Here is a 22,758-nt window from a genome sequence, read left to right as displayed (position 1 = left end):
GGCTGTCACCAAGCACCTTGTTGATTTTCATGTGCCTTAGCATGCCTTCCAGGAGAATCTGCTCCAAGATTTTGCCAGGCACAGAGCAAAATCAACACTGGAGCTTGCATCATCATTGTAAGTTATAAAATACATTTGCTAGCAGGTAGAACTAGTGGGTTCTTTTAATATGGTTCTTCCTCCTCTTTTTTTTTTTCTTTTTCTTATATCTTTCTTCTCTACAAGGTTCAGTCTGTTAAAGGGAGCTGCATCAAATTGTAGGATTTAGTTGAATTTTGCTTTTTTTGCTGTTTTTTTTTTTTTCTCTCCTATTGGAGACAGTGCCAAGACTTTTTACTAACAGGTAGGTAGGTTGCATTTGCTTGTGGTGTACAGTCCTCTCCCTTTTAAAATGTAATCCTGGGCTTATTCCCTTTGTGCTTTGAGAGTAGTTAGGCCTATGTTCAATATTTGTTATTCTAAATGAGTCACTCTTAATTTCCTCTTTTTTATACCTCTATAGTTCAGGTTTAGACCTCTTGAATCGGTTACTTGAATTATGTATGTATTCTAGCTTGCAGAGTTACCCTTGGCATGTATGGCTGTGGTAATATCTGCCCTGCAGCATCCTAAAATAATATTCATCATGGTAGTATTCCATTGCCGACTTACTGTTTTCTTGTGAGCAGCAAGACATTTCCTATGCCAGATGTTTTGTGTATAAATGGTAACAGTGTAGTGCAGGAGGATTGTATAGGTTTCTCTCAAGAGCATGAGTTATAATGATTACATTTATACAGCATCTTGCAGGTGTGCTTCTGATGTTAAATGTAAGTGGGTTTTATAACTACTCTTTTGACTTAAACTTTACATTCTGTTAATATTTCCCCTATGGACAAATTATACCTGTGTGTTCCTGTTTATGATGCTTATGGCAACTTCATGACCTACTGGTTTAAGGAAATTGTTGAATCAGTTTTTTTTTATGTGAGACCTGAGGGTCATACAATGTGTGCATTTTAATATATAAAGTTTCTATGTAAAGGCATATATTTATTCTGGTAAAATGGTTTCAGTTTAAGGATCTTAATCTGGCTCTTTCATTATGGTCTGGGCAGATACTCAGCTTTGAAAGGCTGGAACAGACTTTTTAAAGAACTGGAATGAAACCCTTAAGACCTGGACTTTATCAGCTGTGCACTGTCTAGTCGTGTTTGTATGTTTCTGATGGTCTATTAATATACAAATTGGTTTCTTGTGATCAGGTAGCTCTTCAGCAATAAGGATTTGATATATGTGAATTATACCTTTCCTCCACTCCATTTATTGTTAAATTTGCTTCCTCTATTATAAGACCCTCTACTTCACTTAAACCTCCTATTCTGTATTCAGCTCTTCCCTCTCCCTCATTCTTTTTCCCTTTACCTTTGACAAATTTCTACATAGCCCAGACTTATCTCCTCTGCAGGATGCTTAGCCACTACAGAAATACTAAATAAAGAAATTCTGCTTGATCTGCTTCTGGAAATAGGTCTCTTTTTCTTTCTGTCTTAATGTGAAAGATAGCAAGCATGAGGTACTGCTCATTAATCTGTAATCTTTAACTCACTGATTTGTTAATTATGTAACTGTTAACATTTTAGTCCTTAAAATTCTAAGTGGGGGGTGTGGAAAGAAGATAGTGGTTAGTTCCAAGGCTGGAATGCTTTCGTGGTGTTTTTTTTGTTTGTTTTTTTTGTTTGTTTTGTGTTTTATTTTTTATTTAGTCCTTTTTTTGTTGTAACAAAATCAGTGCAGTCTAGAATGATGGCATTTCAGAACATCTCTTGCAGGCTGTAGTAAATCTAAATCAAGTGTAAGTCTGTTTATTAAACTGATCTGATTTCTAACCTTAAGGTCAGAGTAAGTAAACTGCCTCTTTTCTTAGAGCCCTTCAGCAGGGAAGTGGCATATCTTGAAAACTGTATAGTAGTTTGCTCCTTGTATTGGGCACAAAAATAACTGCGGAAAACCGCCACACATTATGAACTTGAAACAGATTTCTCATTTCAGGTGTCTTTACCCTTTTGTTTGAATGCATCCTACAAAAGAAAAAAAAGCATAAACACTGGGTTCAAAAGAACCTTTCTGAGGAACTGAGGAGTTCTTGTTTTTGCTGCTCAAGTAGCTGGTGCTTAATAAATTATGTATCAGTTCTTTGAAGGCAGCAGAACCCTCAGTCCCTCATTAAGAGAGAGAAATGCTGTTTTGCTGGGACAAAAGAAGCTATTTTTTTTTTTAATATAGAAACTGAAATTATTAGACTTGAATATAAAAGTAGCGTAGTGGAGGTTGTGTGCAGAACATTACAGAAATCCTGGAACAGTTCTTTCTGGTTATTTCTGTAAGAAGACTTGAGAGTTTTTTTAAGTAAACAAAATACATTATTTCGGTATGAGGAAGAGTTGGCTTCTGAGTCCTCTGGGATTAACATGATGTTTGAGCAGTTACATGTTCCCAAACTTATTTTTAGATGCTAAAATTCTAATAAAAAGGAAAGATCCATTATTTGCCATTGTTCTAATTCTTCAGTAGCTTTTTAGACTTATTCATAAAAGTTTAGTTATGGTGGTGTATTCTTCACTCTTATGGTGGAAGATTACATTTAACTTACCTTTGTCTTGATCTATTCTTATCCATCTGTCTTCTCATTTATAAGTAGTTCCCTGCATACTGCAAAGTCAGTTGTACAGGAACAAAACGAATTTTACGTGAAGAACTTACAGTGCTTGCCCTCTCACAAGTTGTGTTGAACATAAGGTTGTATTTCCTTAGTATGTTTGGAATTACTCAACAGTAAGGAAGACACCTAAGCCTCCTTACAAAAATAAGGTAATTCTAGAAGACTTTTAGCCAATAAGTGGACTACAAGTACACATTACCACATTTTTTCACCATTCCTGGAGGGAGTAGAAGTGTTGTCTCTCTGCTAGACAGGGTTTAACTTCAGCGTTTGGCTGGTGTGCACTTGTCAAGTAGACTTAACTATTTTAAAACATTTGCCTTCTGGAGCCTTATCAGAACTGTTTCCTGCTGATGACTGGAACAGGTAGCATTGATTTGAAAATGTTTAGATGTGTATGTCAAAAATTGGAAGCTGCTTCCTTTCACTAGGATTTTTTTTTTCAATTTAAATAGGTTTAATATCTACAAGCTATTTTTCACCCTTATAGAGAGACCATCTTGTAACATTGAGTGGCAATTAAGTTATTAATGTAATATCACTTGAAGGCAAAACTATACAACTGAATAAAGTCAAACTGCTGATAAGCCAGTGTCTTGTCTTAGTATATTCAGCAGACATGCAGCAGACAGGTTTATGGACTAAAATATTTTATTCTTAGCAGGCAGAATTGCAGGCTTTATTTAGAGACTGTGTAGAGAGTGGTATACAGATTTGTGTAATACTAAAGGCAAACTTGTAATTACGTTTGTGTGGTTTTGCAGTAGGTTAAAATGTTTCAGTAGGATGCTTCATAGTGGATTTACTTACACCTCTGAAAGCTGAGTACTAAAGATTAGGCCCATGTTTACAGTGAAGCATTTTGTTAAGGGATATCTGTCTTTAATACCTGGAGGTAAATATAGTGTGTTGTTATAAACTTCAAGCTTTTGGTGGCTCAGTTAGTCTTGCCTTAGTAATTCAGTTTGTGAAGGATCAGCACCTCTTTGTTTTAAAAAGTGCTTGCTCCTTTTTTGCAAAGAATTTCAGTGTTCAGCTAGAATGAATGCACTGGAGCACAAAAAGCATATGTTGCATTTTATTTACTTATTTATTTACTCTATCTATCTATCTTAGAAACTGTTACATTGACACCTCTTTACTTCTGGGCCACAACCTTTGGCATCCTGGCAAAATCAAATGCATAAATGTACAGTACCAGGGACTACTTGTACTACTTGTACTGCTTGGCTGTAATAGTAGTGCATTTTGAAACACCTGCATGTTGGAAGGAGACGGGTTGAGGAGAAGGAGTAAGTTTCTCATGATTGCACATTGTCTTATGGTTTCTATGGCCTAGATGTGCCAGTGGAAGACAACACCAGGCAATGAGCTGTTGGTTTCTAGAGAAGATGGTATAACAAAAAAGATGAGCACCTTACTCAAACTTAATGATACGCTGTTAATGTCCGGATTATACTGATGCAGTGGAAGATGTTACATATTGCAAGAAACCGGGCATATATTCTAAAAGATGATGTAGGAAACTGTTTTAAGAATCTTGTGATAAATATCTTTACTCTGCTAAGGGAAATACTCAAGAAGTATTCATTTAGGCTGGTTGTCTGTTAGTGTGCTTGATCTCAATCACTTTATTCTGTGAGACTGTTACATCTGTGTATATAGAACGCAGAATTAAGATTTCATTAACTTACCTAAATTATGTGGGGAGAAGAAAGCTTTAAACTAAAAACTTATTCTGACGCATTTTTTGTTGGTTTGGATTTACAGCATACAATAATGCTACTTGATTTCTGCTAACTGTTACTCTTTGGTGGAAAGATTTGTTCCCTCCCCCCTCCCCCCCCCCCAAGGTCCTAAAACAAAACTTCGTTTTTTATTAAGATTTAGCTTTTAATTTATGGAGAGTATTTTTCATCTGTTAAGCTGCATGACGCATCACCCATATGATTTGGAGAGATAGATTATTGTTTAACTGTTCCATTGTGGGCCTGTGATTGGGTTTGCATGGTGGCCCCCAGTCCTGTGGAGCAATACAAGATGTAGGTATTCCTATATGCTCTAGTCTCACCTGACTGAGGTTTAGGTTTTTTACTTGCTTAATTTCCAGTCATTTTGGAAGAAACGTTCAGCCTTTCCATATGACTTGGAAGCCATAGGGTTAGTTTGGCTGGTAGGAGGTAACTGTATTAGTTTTCAGGCTTTGGCAGAGAGGCTTTGTTTTAAATGTTGTTTTTGTTTTTAAATCAGGAGCCAATGAAGTCGAGAGCACCACAGCTACATTTGGAATACAGATTCTACAAGCAGCTAGGATCTGGAGGTAAAAAGCAGTATCATGCATTTTACTGTGATGTAATCCAGAATCAGTTTTTGACAGTTTTCTGATTTAGGGGCATAAGTCTATTTAATAATATCATAGAACAGTTTGGGTTGGAAGGAACCTTAAAGCTCATCTAGTTCCAGCCCCTCTGCCATGGGCAGGGACACTTTCCACTAGATAGGTTGCTCCAAGCCCCATCCAGCCTGGCCTTGAACAATGCCAGGGATGGGGCAGCCACAGCTTCTCTGGGCAACATGTTCCAATTAAAGCAGAAGAAAGCCTCATGAGTCAGTGGATAATGTATATATTTTTCTAATATTGTAAGTATCTTTGTTCTACTCTTTTAAAGTGTGTCTGTGAAATCCTAAGGCTTATTAAATAAGTCTTAAATATCACAGGATGTGTGTGCATATGGGTATACCTAAAACTAAGCAGTCTTAGAATATTCCCAGTGTGGTCTCCTTGAATAAGCACTGTAAATGATCAAACTGCTAATCTACTAATCACACTTTTGTTTAAAGTGCTATGATATTTGAACACCTTCAGTCCCAGTTTTATTTACTTCCAGTATTTTCATACAGTATATGTTGCTGATTACTAATTTTAAGCATCTTAATACTTTTCTAAAAAGTTTAAATGCAGTGTAAGTTTTTAATTTCTCATTTCACTCCCCCTGGTGCCTTTACACCCAGAAGTATTCTTATAATGGTTGCCTCAAACCTTTTATCACCTTTTGCTTTTACATGTGAGCTATATCTAAAACTTCTCACATATTTTTGTACCTTTCACAAAATTGTATGCCATCAGCAGGATATGAAGCTTCTTAAACTATGAAAGTAAGTATGAATTTTCCCTAAACCAGTTATATCCTAGGAAAAAAAAAAAAGTCTTGCATACTTTCCTTGAAAGTGTTCCTTTGATTCCTGGAATAGTTTTTCATAGTTCATGTAGTTAGTTATTTTTTCCATTTTTTACTAATGTAGAAATTGATTATATAAAATGGAGTACTAATAGTTGATTTCTCTATCCACACTTCTATTTTTATTATCAAAGGCAAGTGGATTTTTTAACACTGATTTTAAAGTTATGCTTAAACTTACACTAAAATACTGTTTAAGCTGAAAAGTCATCTCTGAAAGCTGGGAAATACAAAATGAGCATGTCTGTACCACTTTCATTTTGTTGCCTTGAAAGTGAGTGTTAGAATGAATTTTTATACTTTTTAAGTACTACCTTTACTTTTTTTACTTAAAATTCAGGATCATATATTAATTGATGACAGACTGGAGAGTGTTTCCCTAGGTAGCTTTCAAAATTTTGTACTCTTCTCTTTAGGGAAACATACTTTCCCATACTCTGGATTTGTATAGAATTTTTTTTTTTTTTTGGATGATTTAGTTGGAATGCTCTGCAGCTGGGAGTCTTTAGAGATAACTCTTTGCAAGACATAACTTTGTTTATTCCTGTTCACGGATGGAAAGTCAAGTTGCAGAACGACTGAGTCTTATATGCTTGCTAATTGGAGAAGGTCATCAGGATATATAATGTCTGTTATTTGTAAGTAGTTGTACGAAGTCAGCATAGTCTAGACTAGCATTGTGAAATAATCAGTAAGTGTAAAGCAGGGATCTTAACTATTTAACTAATGAGAGATAGCAACCCATGAGTTAGGGACATTACCCAATTGTGAAAACCAAGTGTAGCCATATAAAATAGCAAAAGACATAGTAGGGGAAAGTGATAAATTCAGGAAGCAGCTAACACCTCCTATATAGAACAGGAGATTCTAAATGCAGATCTGCCCATATAGATAGCGTTGCTTTATAGGCAGTAGTTGTACTTTTGTAAGAGAGTAAACTGAAGAAAGTTTATGAAAAAGAAATTTCTTCCTGACAGCAAGTAAGGAAAATTTATTGAGCAGCAGATACCTTCTAAATGTTTACCTGCACATTGTGCAGGTGGCAGAAGAGTCCATTGTATGAGGTGTAAAACAGCTATTGATGGTGGAAGAAATTTGAAGTATGTTATTGTAAGCAGATAGGTTTCTCTGATAAATAATTACTCACTGTGCTAGCAGTTCCAGTTGTCTGGAGCCTTTTAGCTTCTTAGCTTCTAGGCTTATAGAAATCTACATTTGTAGGCTTTCTTAATCATGGTGAAGTAGTCTTTTCCTTATCTGTTTTTGTTTATTCACACAAGATTTACTGTAGTTTGACTGATAGATTTGTAGTTAAGTGTGGACTTCATTATATTAAATAGCCTTCCCAGTTAGTCTTCTCATGTATATATGCGTACATGTGTATTAGTAGCAAGTAACTATTAAAAAATGGTTTCAGAAGCAACTTGTGAAAAGCAGATAGTACCCCCTTTTATTTCACTAATTTCTAAGCAGAGCCATTATTTCATGGAAGCAAAACTTCATTTTTCACAAGTAAGAACTGTTAATTCCACAATTTATGCTACTGTTCATGCTTAGTGTGAAATAACCTGAAGCCTAAGGAATGAAATACCTCTAGCCCCTATGAAATATCAGTTTATTTGGGGGTGGCATGGGGAGGAGGCAGAGGCATTAACATGTGAATGAATAGTTCTAGAAGAAAATAAGGTTATTTTTCCAAAATATCTTCCTGACAGCAAGTAAATTTATTGAGCGCACATTATCTTACCTTTTAAATGTTTTCAACAGAGCATCTCAGTTCTTACTCTGATCTTTTGAGTGCCCTTGATGGAGCAAGTAGGCATTTGTCTACTACGAAGTATTTGCCATCTACAAGTTTACTTATTCTTACAGTGTCTGTTTTTTTTTTTAATTTTTCAAATTTAAAAACCTTATTAGTGAAACCTTCTAAAATACTTTATTTCTTTGACAGGCAGGTATTTGCTGTATGGTTCAATTGCCTTTTGCAATAAGGTGTCTGTGTAGACATTAAAGAAGTTATGTATTGTTCTTGTTGAAGACTAAGAACTATTTAACTTTTATGGTCTGATTTTTATAACATCTCTCAATAACTCTGTAGGTCATTAATATTAATGTCTGGAAGTCTTTACACATGAATGAAGACTTGTACTTGCCCATCTGGAAAGCAGAACAAAAGAATGGCAGGCAGTTCTTGCTGCTTAACCTGCCTTAGTGCAGATTGTGTCTGAAATGCTGCTGTTTTACTAAGAACAGGCTGTTCCTATAGTACTTGTCTATAGCAACAAGGGGTGTATATTGTCAGATTTTATTTTTTCATTTGAGGTAATTTTTTGAAAGAAACAAAAGATCTGTTCAGCTGTGGATTATCTGACTTCTGAAACTGCTGCATTGTTTCAAAGAAGGCAGATGTTCAGTATTGTTAATGTTATCTAATTTCTTTTGTGCCTCTTTTTTTAGCTGAAGTTTGACTTCCAGTTTTAAAACTGGAAGTGTTAACTAGACATTTTTCTTGTTACAGAGGTTACCCTTGTTACAGGGTAACTCTTAGCCAGTGCGTGTATAAGTTATGTATTAGTACACTATGGAGAAAGGTGTTGATTTTAAAAGGTTATGGCTAGTGTGAAATGAGTACTACGTATTACATTCTCTACATGAGAATCTCCTTTGTGGTTTGGTACTGTCAGTTGCATGGTAAATGTACTCTGCATTGCTATCTAAAATAAGTTGTTCCATTTTATGGTCATGAGGGCCTGCCTTAGACACAACAGAATTATACTAGTTAGTGGGAGAGAAGTAGTTACTGTTGGGTTAGAAGATACAAAAATTGTTACCGATACTTGGGTAATATCAGTAGTAAAGGCTGTTGGTATAAGAACAAGTCTGCACATAATCTTGAGAAGCTGCAGCCATGGAAAACATTTGTGCATGGTGGTCAAGTGCTGTTACAGAAGAGTGGAGTCAGGTCACTATTTCAGTAATAAAGCATTTTGAGCATGTTAAGATTCTCCAGATTGGTGGGTTTTGTTGAGAATCTAGTCAAGTCAGTTTGAAATATTTTGAATTTCTGATTTGTTATGCGATGTATTATACACAGTTTTGTATTGACTGTGTATAAAAGTAACATAGTTCGTGTTTTTTTCCCTTGTTTTCTGTGTTGAAGAAGGTATCTCGTGTTTAAGATAGTGGTAGGTGATTTTATTTATTTATTTAATTTTTAAATCTTTCACTGTGAACCACTAAAAATGCTACTTGTGTGTGGGAGAAGCCAGTGGGATTTCAGATTGCTATTGAGATATCTCTAGCTCATCCCCTGCCTTCCACTTCAGCCTGTGGAAAAAAATGCAGCACAGCATAGTTTCATTGCAGTGTGTCAGCATCTGTTCTGATCTAACTCTTCCCAAGATAAAATTATCATCACTGTATTATGATTTTTTAATTATTTTTTCAGTTGATAGGTTGTAATTTATTTACTGGATTGATTTTTACAATATCATGCGGAAGCACATTAACAGCAATTCTGCTTGATTGTAGTGCTAGAAGTAAGTTGTAGCTAGATTAATGTGACAACTGATCATTTTTGTTCATGGGTCTTATAGAAACAATGTAAAATAACTTATGTCATTTTACATTTTTTGAAATATTTTGGGATTGGCATCTTGCACTTGTTGCTGTTGTAGGATTAAAATTAGGAAAGTTACCAGTGTTTGAAGTGAGTTTGAAAAGAAGATTGTGATACTTGTGTGAACATATTAATTACTTGAACGCTCCCAATATGTAATTAAATATACTTCAGTATATATTTCAGTATATTAAATATACTTCAGTAATAATTCAGTAGAATTTCAGATTTTAGAATATAATTTATTTTCTAAGTCAATTGCATTATGTGTCTAACAGTCAGTAATAATGAAAGTTGAAGACAAAATGCTGTTAGCAGAGTTAGCAAGTAACTCAGTTCAGGGTAATCTTAGTTTTCCATATGTAAATAATGTTTTATGAGTTCTTATTTGTGTGTCTGAGTTCTCTCACTACATAAGCTGTCCATATATGTTGTCAGTCAGTATAAATGCAGAGTGAATTTTTTTTTTTTTTGTGATTTCACATGAATGTTTTTTTAAGCTATGCTCTTACATAGGTAACTGAGAATTTTCTTTTAAATGGAAAACTGTTTTTTTTTAATTTTTTTTTTTAGTAATGCTATACTACTTTTTTTTTTGTTCGACTTTGACTGGAGTTATGTAGGAAAATAAACAATAAGCAGTTAGCTGAAGTATTTTTTAATCTCTATTAAATAAGTATGAATCTCTTGACTGAAGAGGTATCTGTTCACATGCATTGTTACTTTGTACTGGTGACTGCTGTGGTTTTGTGGTTAGTTGTTTGGGGAAAAAGCTAAGTCAGCTACTGACACACCTTTAACAGGAAAGTTAAGCTGCTCAATTATTAATATGAAACTGACAATAGTTATTTCTAAGTGAATGATGATGATAACTTGATTTAATTTTTTTTTAAGTGTATTCCAACAAAAGCTAGAGGAAATGCTGCTGGCAGTCTCTCTTTTTATGCCAGTGCTTTCTAGCATTTAGCTTAAGGAAATATAAAGATTTTTCTCAATTTATATTTAAAGTACTTTTTTTTCCCTATAGTAAGTGAAAGGGATCTGGTAAGAATGGTAATGCTTAAATTCAGATACAGCTTATATAGGTGCATGTTAATGTTTCTGAGAAACAATAATCATTGGCCATAGGTCTGGCAGAATGCAAAAATTTGTATTAATTTTTGAAAGTGACATCACATACAGATTTCAGAGCTCAATCAGTGTTTTTTGTATAAAATATAATAGGTAGCTGTAATTTCGAAGGAGGCTGTATTGTACAGTTCACGAACCACAATGTTAGATGTGTATTTGATTTAATAAAATTTACAATAAAAACGTATGACTAATTCTGTTTTAGTAATTTAAATAACCGGTTGTATTAGATGTATTGTACTAGAAAAATCTGACTGTTACATTGCTGTTTTCTGTTTTTTGCAAACTTATTCCTATATTTGTAAATAAGAACTATAGTGTAAGTATTGTGTATATGCCTCAAGCATGGCATTTTAGCAGTGCTGAAGTCATACTTCTTATATGGCATCTTATTCCATGTTTCGAGTTTTACATTGCCATGAATCATCATGGTTTCATTAGCCATAAAGTGCTAAATTTCTGGAGATTGTATGGGCTTCTGTGTATGCTGCTTTCATTTTTTGTAAGCTTGGTTTTGTGTATGCTTTTTCAGTTCAAGTCATATATGGCACTGTGCTGGATTTTGCAGTCGGTTACTTTCAGAGGATTCAGGCCAGATTCTGCAGGCTTAGTAGGAATACTTGTGTTTGTGGCAAGTTGTTGAACTGTGTCCTTGCAGGGTACTGGTACAAATGTGCCATAAAAGATGACTGTTACAGCAAATCTTCAATCTGTTCAGTTTAGGGTTTGTTTTTTTTTTTGTTGTGTCCAATGTATTGCTACATCTGAAAATTAAAGCTAAAAATAAATCAGTGAATACAAACCAGTTTGTTCTGCAGGTGGAGACTTGTGTATTTTACTGGCAATTATGGATCTGATTTAATAGACAATCTGAGCAATAAGACAGAACACAAATCACATCAATAGGTGTGCTTCTTGACTGGTTTAGACGAAACTCTGAAAGGAAACTAGTATTACAAGAACGCATTAAAAAGCTGCTTACTTGCTTAATAGCTTTACAAATTCAGGTTTTGTTTTGTAGAGATATTTTGTCAATATATGTTTCAAAAGTAAGTCAGTGGTAGATTTGGAACACAAGGTTAAGTGCAAGTGGTATTGCCATTAACCTGTGTGTTTATGTGTTTCTTAAGCAGTCAGTCTCTGGTGTTTGTTTAGCAAGGTTTTTTCTTTTTTGTGTTTTTTTTTTTTTTTTTGTGTGTGTGTGTGTTTTGTGGGGTTTGTGGTTGTTTTTTTTTTCCTCCGTGCGTGAGAGCACAAAAATACAGTAATTGTGGCTGTATATCTGATACCTGTATTAAAGCAAAAAGCTTTAGCATGGGTCTGTGTGCATGCTAGTCATCGTGTGTATTGCATTAGATAATTGCAGTGAACAGCATGTTCAGCCTTAGGTTTAAATCAGGTTTGATGCTGAAGTTCTTGAAAAAGATGTCAGCCATGGTGGATAACAGTCACGAATTAGAAATAACTTCTACTGGATTTCTCTAAAGATGTTTGGCAGATACAGTTGTAATCTACTAATAATGTTTTCTTTATTCTAATGTTTATATCTTGTCATGATTTATAGAGGAAGTCAGCCCCGTCAGCTTTAAAAAAACTAAAGCATTTGTGTGATAAACCCGTCTTGACAGACTGCTAAGCTGAAAACAGGAGAAAAGAGAACAACACTTGCTTTCTGTTTCTACTTTCTGAATGTAAAGCAAAAGTCTGACTTACTAATTAATAGTAAAATACCATAGGGACTGCAAAGTATAGAGTTATGGACCAAATTACTAACTGGAGGCCCTTATTTTGTATTTTCATCATGATTTTCTATTTTGATAATATTTTTTTAATTTGATGCGCAGTTTTTTTTATCTTAACATGATAATTTATACACAGTCACAGAAAGCATTGTAAATGGCTTTAGTAAATTGAGTCCATTAAAATTAAAATGTTTTATTTGTGAGCTAGTGTAAGTACCTTGAAATAAGCGGGTGTGACTCAAATCTGAAAATAAGGACACTGTATTGAGTTGTAAACATAGAAAGGAATTAGGTGTTTTAGTAATGAAGTGGGAGTATGTGACACTGTTTTTTGGCCACAGGTAAGTTTCTTAATTGGTGAAAGAATAGGGAGTTACTTGTAACTTTGTAGTGACATCAATGTGACTAGTACTGAATTCTGCGCTTAATTTAGGTACCTCTTTTTTTAAAAAATCTGGTTTTGAGCAAGATATGCAAGAACACCGACTTCTGTAATTTCACAGAAGGAAGGCTGGAATGTGTGATACAAGTTCCCAGTATTTCCTTCTTATCTTCTTACACCTGAGGGCTTAAGTGTTGAAGCCAGACTAATTAAAAATGGAAATAAAATACATGATTTTAATTGGTGATAAGTATTGCAATCCTCTCAATAAAAGATTTCTTCGTTTCCTTGTTTTTCTTATTTAACCCATTTTTCTTAAAGACTTGTATAAAAGAGCTTACATTTGCATATTTATTGTTGGAAAAAAATACCTTAGATACGCTTTTCCTAACGTTACTTTCTGACTTCTGGCGATCTAGGGACAGGAAGAAAAAAATGCAAGTAACAGAAGGATCTTACGTTATTGTTTTTAAGCAAAAGCAAAAAGACTATTTGATTAAAAAAACAACATCACAAACCTCTAGTACTTTGAACTCTTAATATGAAATTATTTTATAAACATGGAGAACCTTAGACAAAGTACTCTGTAGCTGCCTTGTGGAAGCTGGTAACAACAGTCTTCTGGCTTTTGTATTTTTGAAGTGTGTTTAGTATTTTAAAATGTTACAAAAAGGTACAGAGCAGATGCAGTTGTAATAGGGGAAACTGATGTCTCTTGAGAATGATTTGGAGTTAATGTCTTTAAATGTGCAAATACAGGAGCAGAGATTCTCAGGTCATTATACCTCCTTCCAAATTCCCAGTGTTTTATTTCTCTTTATATGCTTAGGTGGTTTCTGGTGTGTTTTATTTGTTTGGGGTTTTGTTTTAGTTTTTTGACTGAAGTTTCTGTACATCTGTTGGATAACTTAATTTGTTGCTGCACGTACATCCACATTTCCATGTGTAATTACACCGTGCCAGAAAGTAAAGGCAGAAAATTTGAATTCTAGAGTTATGGTATCCTCTTATGTGTACAAATATATTTTCTGATCCATTATCATTATGGATAATTATAATTAGGGATGATATTTTTAAAATTAAGAACACTACCTTGTACCATGTTCTGATGTGCAATGTGATCTGTGCTCTTTTGTTAGTAGTAATAGGCTACTCTTGTGCAGTCTTTCTGAAATGGTTATGATTGTGTGTGTTGAGTATATTATTATAGATATGGGTATGATTATACATATTTTATAAATAAATGGAAGGTCTACTCTGCAGATTATTGAACAATTAAACTGGATTTTTAGGGGTTATGTTTTCATTATTGTCAATTCTAGGAAAAGAGTTTAGTGAATATGCTCTCAAAAATGCTGTGTTAATTTGCTTTTAGTTTGCTAAAACAGTAAGGGTTTGGGTTTTTCTGGTGTGTTTTTTTTGTTGTTGTTGTTTTTTTTTTTTTCTTTGTTTAACCCAGAGCTATTGTGGACACAATTATAAATCTGTGCCCTGAGTGTAAGTAGTACTGTAATAAGGTATGAAAAACTTGGGATTTTTGATGTACCTCAGAAACCACCCAGAGTTAGGGATGGTTTCATTTTTAAACTTGCATCTGATCTCCAGAGAAGGAAAGTGAAATCCAGTGTTTCATTAGGGGGTATTCTCAAAATAGATTTTTTAGTTCTGTGTAGTACAGTAATGTAACAATGAAGACCATAAAAAACCTCACATTGAAGGAAAAATGTGTTTCAGGGAACTGGATATTTAGAGTAAATGAGACACAGAGAATGTAGAGCAAAAAAAAAAAATCTCAACTAACCAGCTTTAAGTGAAGAAAATTTATTCTACTGAATGAGGAAGAGGTCTTATGCGTATGGGGAAGTGCAAGATCAATAGAGACAATGATATCAAGTTATTTTGAATTATATAGTCACACAATCCATATATACAAAAAGGCAAAAGTGAAACTGGATCATAAGTCTTTGAATATTGATACTTTTGAACTTTGAGATTTCTAAAGGTAGGTGGCAACATGAAGCTATAAAGTACAGACTTAATGTCTCCTTAAACTTGAGGATTCAATAATCTTTTTTTTTGATTTTTAAATTATTTCTATAGATATGGTAGTTTTATTCCTGAATGTACATCTGTTGTAGCGTTAATTTAAAAAATTTAAATGTGGTATTTTTTGGTTTTTGGTTTTCGTTTTTTTTTTTAGGAAGGATCTTATTTAAACCTCTCTTCATACCTTTTTAAAATCCTGCTTCAATTTACAGTTAACCTGAAACCTTCTGATTTTAATTTTTTAAGTCTTTCACAAGTCAAATGTGTAAAACTCATAAAATATTCAATGAAACTGGTACTATTTCCATTACTCCTGTTTTATCTTTTAGCTGTAGTTTTAATGAGGTTTTATTGTTGCTTTTGTGTGAAAAATGTATTTTTAGCTTCAGATCAGCTTGAAATCAGGTAGGAATTTTGTTCGTATGTTCACTGATTTTATTTAATCCCTTATAATTACTTCCTATCTTTATTTTACAGATGGAATACCTCAGGTTTACTATTTTGGCCCATGTGGCAAATATAATGCTATGGTGCTAGAACTGCTCGGACCTAGTCTGGAAGATTTATTTGACTTGTGTGGTAGGACATTTTCTCTTAAAACCGTTCTTATGATAGCCATACAGTTGGTAAGTAGAATAGATCTTAATTTGAGTTTTCGTTAGAATAACTAAGTCAGTCTTCAATGGATTAAATGCTTTTGTCATTTAAGAGACTTGCACTGCCCATGTTTAAAATTGGTGTTGGTGGCTTTTAAAGAGCCACCATACAATTTTAGTAGGAAGACTGTCATGTCACTTTCAGTTACTTTGTTCTAGTTACTTTGTTCAAGAACCATTGCATGAATGTAGTTTCATTGTGTCTTCTGATTTGTCATAATCACAATCTGAAATAATGAATTCTAGTTTAATGAACTCAATTAGAAAAAAAAATTAATCCCAAATCTTTCTGAAATAAAAATAGTTTTAATTCACAAAAGGTGTTGGATGATGGGACTCCTAAAGTAGCATAAATATATTTCCTAGTCATTCTCAGAAAGAAACCAAGCAAACAAAAAATCAAATCCACAAACCCATACAGAAATATTAAAATAGGATAGGATTATTAAACAAAGAATTTTTTTTTTTTTTCCTGATTTTGTTCCCATCTGGTGATAGGTGGATGTGGAAAGAGAGAAAAGGGAAATAAGGCTTGCATTGTTTACTTTGATAGAATACGTTTTAAATAAGTTCTTGTGAAAAATTAGTGATACTGAAGCTCCACTTCCCTAAATAGGTAGTTTTTTTACCAGGCAGGGTAAAAATAGCTGTTTAAAACATGACTGTAATTGTATAACAGTCCTGCAACTATAGAACATTCAGCTTATTTACAGGCAGAATGGCAAAGTTCATTTTTTAAAATGCTCAGATTATCACAGATCATCTTTATTCAGTACTTGCTGTTCTTCCTGAATATATACATTTTGGTAGAAAATGATCTGGCTAGAATTGAGGTTATATGCATACTGCTGAGCTCCCATTGCTTCTCTTGTTTATACCTTTAACATGTAATAGGTCCAGATGGAACTTTGCTGCTCACTACTTGATGGCATAATTTTTTGTTTTAGTTTTAATGTGCACAAAATATGCTTGGTACCAGCTGTTCTTAAAGAAGATAACTTCTATTTTATACTTGATTTGTATCTCATGTCCAGTGTGAAAGTTTCCAGTATACCATGTACTGTGTCATCTTGTAAGAAAAACCTAGCCAATCTGTTTTAATTGATTTTTATTATAATTAATATCGAGAGACAATAAGCAAGCAGCACTGGGTGCGCCGGGAGTCTCCGCTCCGCCCAAGATGCACATGGGGAACTTCTGGGGATAGTCTCTTATACTTTTTGGTTTCCCGGGCTTCTTGGGTTTCAGCCAATCCTGTTGTCTTCTTTTCCCGGGCTTCTTCAGCCAATCCTGTTGTCTTCTTTTCCAGGGCTTCTCCACCTGTTATTGGGGTCTTGTCTCCGGGTGAAGAAATATTATGTCTATCGCAAGTCTGACCGCCATCTTAGCCCCCATAAATTCCACTCCTTATGTGTTTATTTGTTCAGCGCACAGATTTCACAACGTTCTGTAACAGGACATATCTCTAAGTTATCTACCCCCCCCCCCAAGAACATTCATGCAATTTAAACAATGAACAAAACATTTCTTTGCACAATATTGCAGTTGACCCAGGGGAATTATTCCCTTGTTTCTTCTTCCTCCTCACTGTGGTATTGACAGGGACACTTATCATACCCTTTGCACATAGCACAATGATCACAAGGGATTCCATCTCCACACAAAGTGCAATGATCACTAGGACCCCTGAGTTGCTGACACAAATCACTCTGATGTAATTCACATTCTTAAAAAATGTGCACAATTTTCATTGACTTTAAAAGGGAAATACCTTGTTAAGAGCAGTATCTCTTAGGTTTTCAGGTGATGGGAAGGGTGATTTCCTCTAAATATAAAGTCTATGTAAGTTATTTAGCTTCTGCCACAACTTAATGTGGCAGCCAGAAGCTTAAACTAAACTATCGTTTCTTTCTTTTATTAGATTTCTCGCACGGAATATGTCCATTCAAAGAACTTGATATACAGAGATGTAAAACCTGAGAACTTCTTAATAGGACAACCTGGAAACAAAACACAGCAAAGCATTCATATTATAGATTTTGGTTTGGCAAAGGAGTATATAGATCCAGAGACAAAGAAGCACATACCATATCGGGAACACAAGAGCCTTACAGGAACAGCTAGATACATGAGTATAAATACACATTTAGGAAAAGGTATGTATGCTTTTTAAGTGCAGAAAGAATGCAACAGCTGTCATTTGTCAGAAATCATCATGTTTTCAAGTTGTAATTTTTTTCAGTGTATAGTCATAATAACTGCAAGTTTTGTGTACTGTGCAAAATTACAGTTTGTCCTTGCAGAAATACTGTTTATGGGAATATGATGTTCTGCGTTGCTAATCGTCATGTTTATGTCTCAGCAAACAATAGTTATTTTTGTCAGATATCCATAAAAGAAAGATGATGTGTATCTTTCTGTATCATACCATCTTCACATTAGAAACATACCATAGCAGGTTGGGTGGGTGGCAGGTAGGTATGCTTATTAAAGATACCAAAGTGAAAAGATTGCAAGAACATATTTTTTCAATTCTACCGTGCCTGTTTTTTGAGCCCTTTGAAACGCACCAGGTACTGGAATAAAAGTAGTTTATATTTTATGCTGATTTCTTGATTTTCTTAGTGGTTTTTAATGTTTATACTGTTAATGAGGTTTTGTCAGACTAGTTAAAAGTTATGTGAGTATTGTGAATATGATGCATGAAAGAAATGGCAGGAGATATATATAGAGAAGTTGTTATTATTAAATAATAATGTGTGAGCACTCAAAGCAGTCTTTTTTTAGGTTTGTTTATTCCAGTTATATAGAGGTTTTCTAGTGAAAACAGGTTTGACACCTTTGAATTTGTGTAAACAAGTTGCTTAACATTGCATGGTAACCACTAATTAGGTTGCTCTCACAGTTACTTTGTATTAATATGGCAAATGAGAAACCATTCACATTTTCTAAATAGTAATAAGGTGCTTTATCAATAAAGTCAGGCTGTGGTAGTTTGTGGTTAGCAGCTGTAGCTGGTGAATTGATGTTAACATGTAGAAACATAGAATCGTTTATGTTGGAAAATGCCCAACTGCTAACTACCCACCGTTTACGCTAAGCACTGCCAAGTCCACCATTAAACCATGTCCCTCAGTGCCACATCTACACGTCTTTCAAATATCTTTAGGGATGGTGACTACACCACTTCCCTGAGCAGCCTGATCCAGTGCTTGACAACCCTTTTGGTGAAGAATATTTTCCTTATAGCCAATCTAAATCTCGCTTGGTTCAACTTGAGGCCATTTTGTCTTGTCCTATCTCTTCTTACTTGAGGAAGAGACCAACACCCACCTCGCTCCATCTCCTTTCAGGTAGCTGTAGAGAGCGATAAGGTCTCCTCTGAGCCTTCTTTTCTCCAGATTAAACAATCCTTCCCCCCCCCCCCCCCCCCCCCCCGTTTTTTTAGTTACTTCAGTGGAAATTGTAGAATTAATTAAAGTAATGGGTATTTGAGAGAGTTTCTGATAAGTATATGAAGCATTGGTGTATATTATTTTACTTACACATGAGGAATACTAAAATTTAAACAATATTTTTGTCAAAGAAACTCATTTAATATCTAGTATTTAACCAGGTCTTGTGGAATGCAACAGTGCTTTCTGGAATGCAGCGTGTTTTGCTAAGCATAGTGAGTGGATTTATAGCCATTGAGCAGCTGAGAAACAATTACCCAGTTTGCTCTTCTGTTGCAATTTCAGGAAGGCCAAACTCAGTATCAAAACACCTGATACTCATCTTCTACAATCAGGGACCCGTAGCCTCCAAAAGTTGATTTTGTTAGCTGTCAGCTCTGAAGTAGCTAGTATCTATCTTTGCTTTCAACTGTATACCCACAAAAAAAGACTTGGGGTGCTGGTTGATGAGAAACAAAACATGAGCTGGCAATGCGTGCTCGCAGCCCTGAAAACAACCGTGTGCTGGGCTGCATCAAAAGGAGCATGGCCAGCAGGTCAAGGGAGGTGATCCTGCCCCTCTTCTCCACTCTCATGACACCCTGCATTCAGCTTTGGGGCCCCCAACAGAAGAGGGGTGTGGACCTGTTAGAGGGAGTCCAGAGTAAGGCCACATAGATGATTGAGAGGGCTGGAGCACCTCTCCTGTGAAGACAGGCTGAGGGAGCTGGGCTTCTCCAGCCTGGAGAAGAGAAGGCTCAAGGGATACCTTACTGTGGCCTTTCAGTAGCTAAAGTCTGCCGGAAAGCTAGAGAGGGACTTTTTACAAGGGCGTGTAGTGATAGGACAAGGGGAAATGGCTTTAAGGTGACAGAGGGGAAATTTAGATTAGAATTTAGAAGTTCTTTACTGTGAGGGTGGTGCGGTTGCCCTGATAAGCTGCGACTGCTCCATCCCTGCAAGTGTTCAAGACCAGGTTAGACATGGCTTTGGGAAACCCTGCCCATCTCAGAGGGGCTGGAAGTAGATGATCTTTTAAGGTCCATTCTTACCCAAACCATTCTATGATTCTATGAAGCATGGAGAAATTTTGTCCCCGAGAGAAATTACCTTATAGAAGCAAGGACACCAGTCACATGCTAAGGGCTGCAGAATATTTGTATTTCCTTCAAACAGTGATCTGAATAAAGCCATTTCACATAAACAGAATTATTTCAGATACAGTTTCCCAGCTTGGCACAAAACAAACAGAAACCCTTAATTAGAAGTCAGTTTCTGGAACAAAAGATTATTGAATCTATTGTCTACACAAAGTTCAGTAACTCTGTGTCACCTTCTATATACTCCTCAGAGGAGCGGACCTTGGCAATTTTGTGCAAGTTTTGATGGCATTCTATACGTCCTGCTTCACAAATTAAAGAAATACTACATTTTTAGAGGGGAGTCACAAACATACAGCAAAACCAAACTCCACATGAAGGAGAGGCCATGAAAGTTAAGAGCTCCCATTCATAGTGTTCAGTGTTTGTTAGACCTCAGCGATCTTGTTGATGAGTTGTCACCCAAGAAATGTCTGCAGAACAATGAGGTCAGAAACCACTGATCTGAGTCTGAACTGAAGCAGAGTCATTACATGAGGTCATGCTTCTCTGCATGGTTTACCAACATCACTGTAAAGATTTCAGAAAGGCACAGCACTGGTCTGAGCACCAACCCCTGAGGAGTGTCACTGGTCTCCACTTGAATAGCGAGCTTTTAACTGCAGCTCCTTGAGTCAAGCCAATTCCATATCTACTGAGTGGTCCATCCATCAGATCCATATAGTTCTCCAATTTAGAGACGAGGTTGTCATGTGGGACAGTGTTGAATACTTTCCACAAGTACAGGTAGATGACATCAGTCACTCTTCCCATATCCACCAATGCTGTAGCTCCACCATAGAAGGCCACCACATTTGTTAGGCATGATTTGCCCTTAGTGAAGCCATGTTGGCTGTCATCAGTGACCCCGTTATTGTCCAAGTGCCTAGCATGGTTTCCAAGAGGATCTGCTCCATGACCTTGAAGGCACTGAGGTTAGACTGATTGGCCTGTTGTACCCTTCAGCTTTCTTTTTTCCCCTTTTAAAAAAGTGTATTAAATTTTACCTTTTCCAGTCAGCAGGAATTTTTCTGGTCCCATGGACTTGTGCACCTTCACATTCCTTACATGATCTTGAACCTGATCTTCTCCTACAGCAGGTAGTTCTTCATTTTCCCCGTCCCTACTTTTGCCTTCTCTGTCTTTGGCAGCATGACTGGAGCTCTTCTGTTGGAGACCAAGGCAAAAAAGTCATTGAGTATCTTTGCCTTCTCCATGTCCTAGGTGACTGTGTCACCCATTTCCTTCTGGAGAGGGCCTACATTTCCTCTAGCCTTCCTTTTATCACCAATATACCTACAGAAGCTCTTCTTGTTGCCCTTGATGTCCCTGGCCAGATTTAATTCTGTCAGGGCTTTAACTCCTGGCTGCTCTGACTATTTCTCTGCATTCCTCCCAGCCTACCTGTCCTTATTTCTACCCTCTGTAGGCCTCCTTTTTTATGCTGAAGTTTGTCCAGGAGCTCCTTGTTCATCCACACAGGCCTCTTGACGTTCCTGCCTGACTTGCCAAAGAGGCCAAAATCAGTTCTCCTGAACTCAAGGGTAGCAAGGATACTGCACAGCGCCTCTCACAATTGGATTCTCACTTGAAAAAGGATGTTATCATCAAGGCATTCCAGGAACTTCCTGGATTACTTGTGCCCTGTTGCGCTGTCCCTTCAACAGGTACAGGAGTGGTTGAATTTCCCCATGAAGGCAGGGCTTGTGAATGTGAGGGTGCTCCTGTCTGCCTGTAGAGGGCCTTATCTGCTCAGTCGCCCTGGTTGAGTGGCCTGTAGCAGACCCCCACTGTAATGTCCCCTCTCCCTGCCTTCCCTTTAATCCTGACCCATAAGCTCTTGACTGGCTCCTCATCCATCCCCAGGCAGAGCTCTTTGCACTCCAGCTGGTCATTGACATAGAGGATGACATCTGCTCCATGTCTCCCCAGCCTGTCCTTCCTTATAGAGCCTATGCCCTTCTGTTCCAACACTCCAGTCACAGGAGCCATCTCACCACATGTCTGTGATGCCAGTAAGATTGTAGCCGTGCAGGCCTGTGCACGTATCTAACTCTTTTTAGTTTCCCATGCTGTATGTGTTTAAGTTGGGCCTCTTCATTTTCATGAAGGAAGAGAGGGATCCCAGAGAATGTAGGTTCTGACTGGAAGCTTAAGGAAGACAAAAATGCGCATCTGTAAAAGTCCTACAATTTCTGTATTTACTGGAAATCTAAGTTGTTGATAGTTTGGGGATTTCTCTAAATCCAGAAAAACAGTGTACTGAATTGTTGTCCAAGATACTTGGCTACAGAAAGTATAGTCACATGAATTTGCTTTAATATGGCTATCTCTAATGGTCTCTGTGACAACCACTGTCCTTGGTTGTGTTGGTCTTTTCTTTGTGGTGCTAAGGCGCAAAGGGGAGTTATTTTACAATGGATCCCGAGACTCTTGGGAATGAAACAACTCAGCTCTTCTAATGCTTATTTAAAGGCCAAATGAAGTCAACTACTTTAAACAGTACTTTTGGTACAAAATCAAAAGAACCACAGCCTTAGCTTTATAGCAGATCTACTGTGTTATCAGAGCAGTCATGATTGAGATTTAACATCAGTTATCTAGGGGACAGACTTCTTTGTAACCTAAACCAGCAAAAAATAATTCTACATTGGTTCAATTTTAATGCA

At 36.1% G+C, this 22,758-nt stretch overlaps 1 protein-coding gene across 7 annotated transcripts in view; it reads left to right on the top strand.

The window, feature by feature from the left end:
* Nucleotides 1-22,758, top strand: part of CSNK1G3 (casein kinase 1 gamma 3) — a 60,262-nt gene that overhangs the window by 7,732 nt on the left and 29,772 nt on the right. For 5 of the 7 annotated variants that reach the window (XM_057433295.1, XM_057433300.1, XM_057433297.1 and 2 more), the window contains exons 3-5: nucleotides 4,952-5,021; nucleotides 15,338-15,486; nucleotides 17,438-17,672. In XM_057433295.1, coding sequence (XP_057289278.1) covers nucleotides 4,952-5,021; nucleotides 15,338-15,486; nucleotides 17,438-17,672 — 454 coding nt within the window. The remainder of the gene's footprint in view (nucleotides 1-4,951; nucleotides 5,022-15,337; nucleotides 15,487-17,437; nucleotides 17,673-22,758) is intronic. The other 2 variants (XM_057433298.1, XM_057433299.1) reach the window with 2 other exon arrangements.

Source organism: Pezoporus wallicus, unplaced genomic scaffold, assembly GCF_028554395.1.
Source record: "Pezoporus wallicus isolate ANWC-B61680 ecotype Strahan unplaced genomic scaffold, APGP_CSIRO_Pwel_v1 contig_4055, whole genome shotgun sequence".
In the NCBI taxonomy this organism is placed as follows: Eukaryota; Metazoa; Chordata; class Aves; order Psittaciformes; family Psittacidae; genus Pezoporus; species Pezoporus wallicus.
Note: the sequence above shows the minus strand (reverse complement) of the source record. Positions and strands in the feature narration are given on the sequence as shown.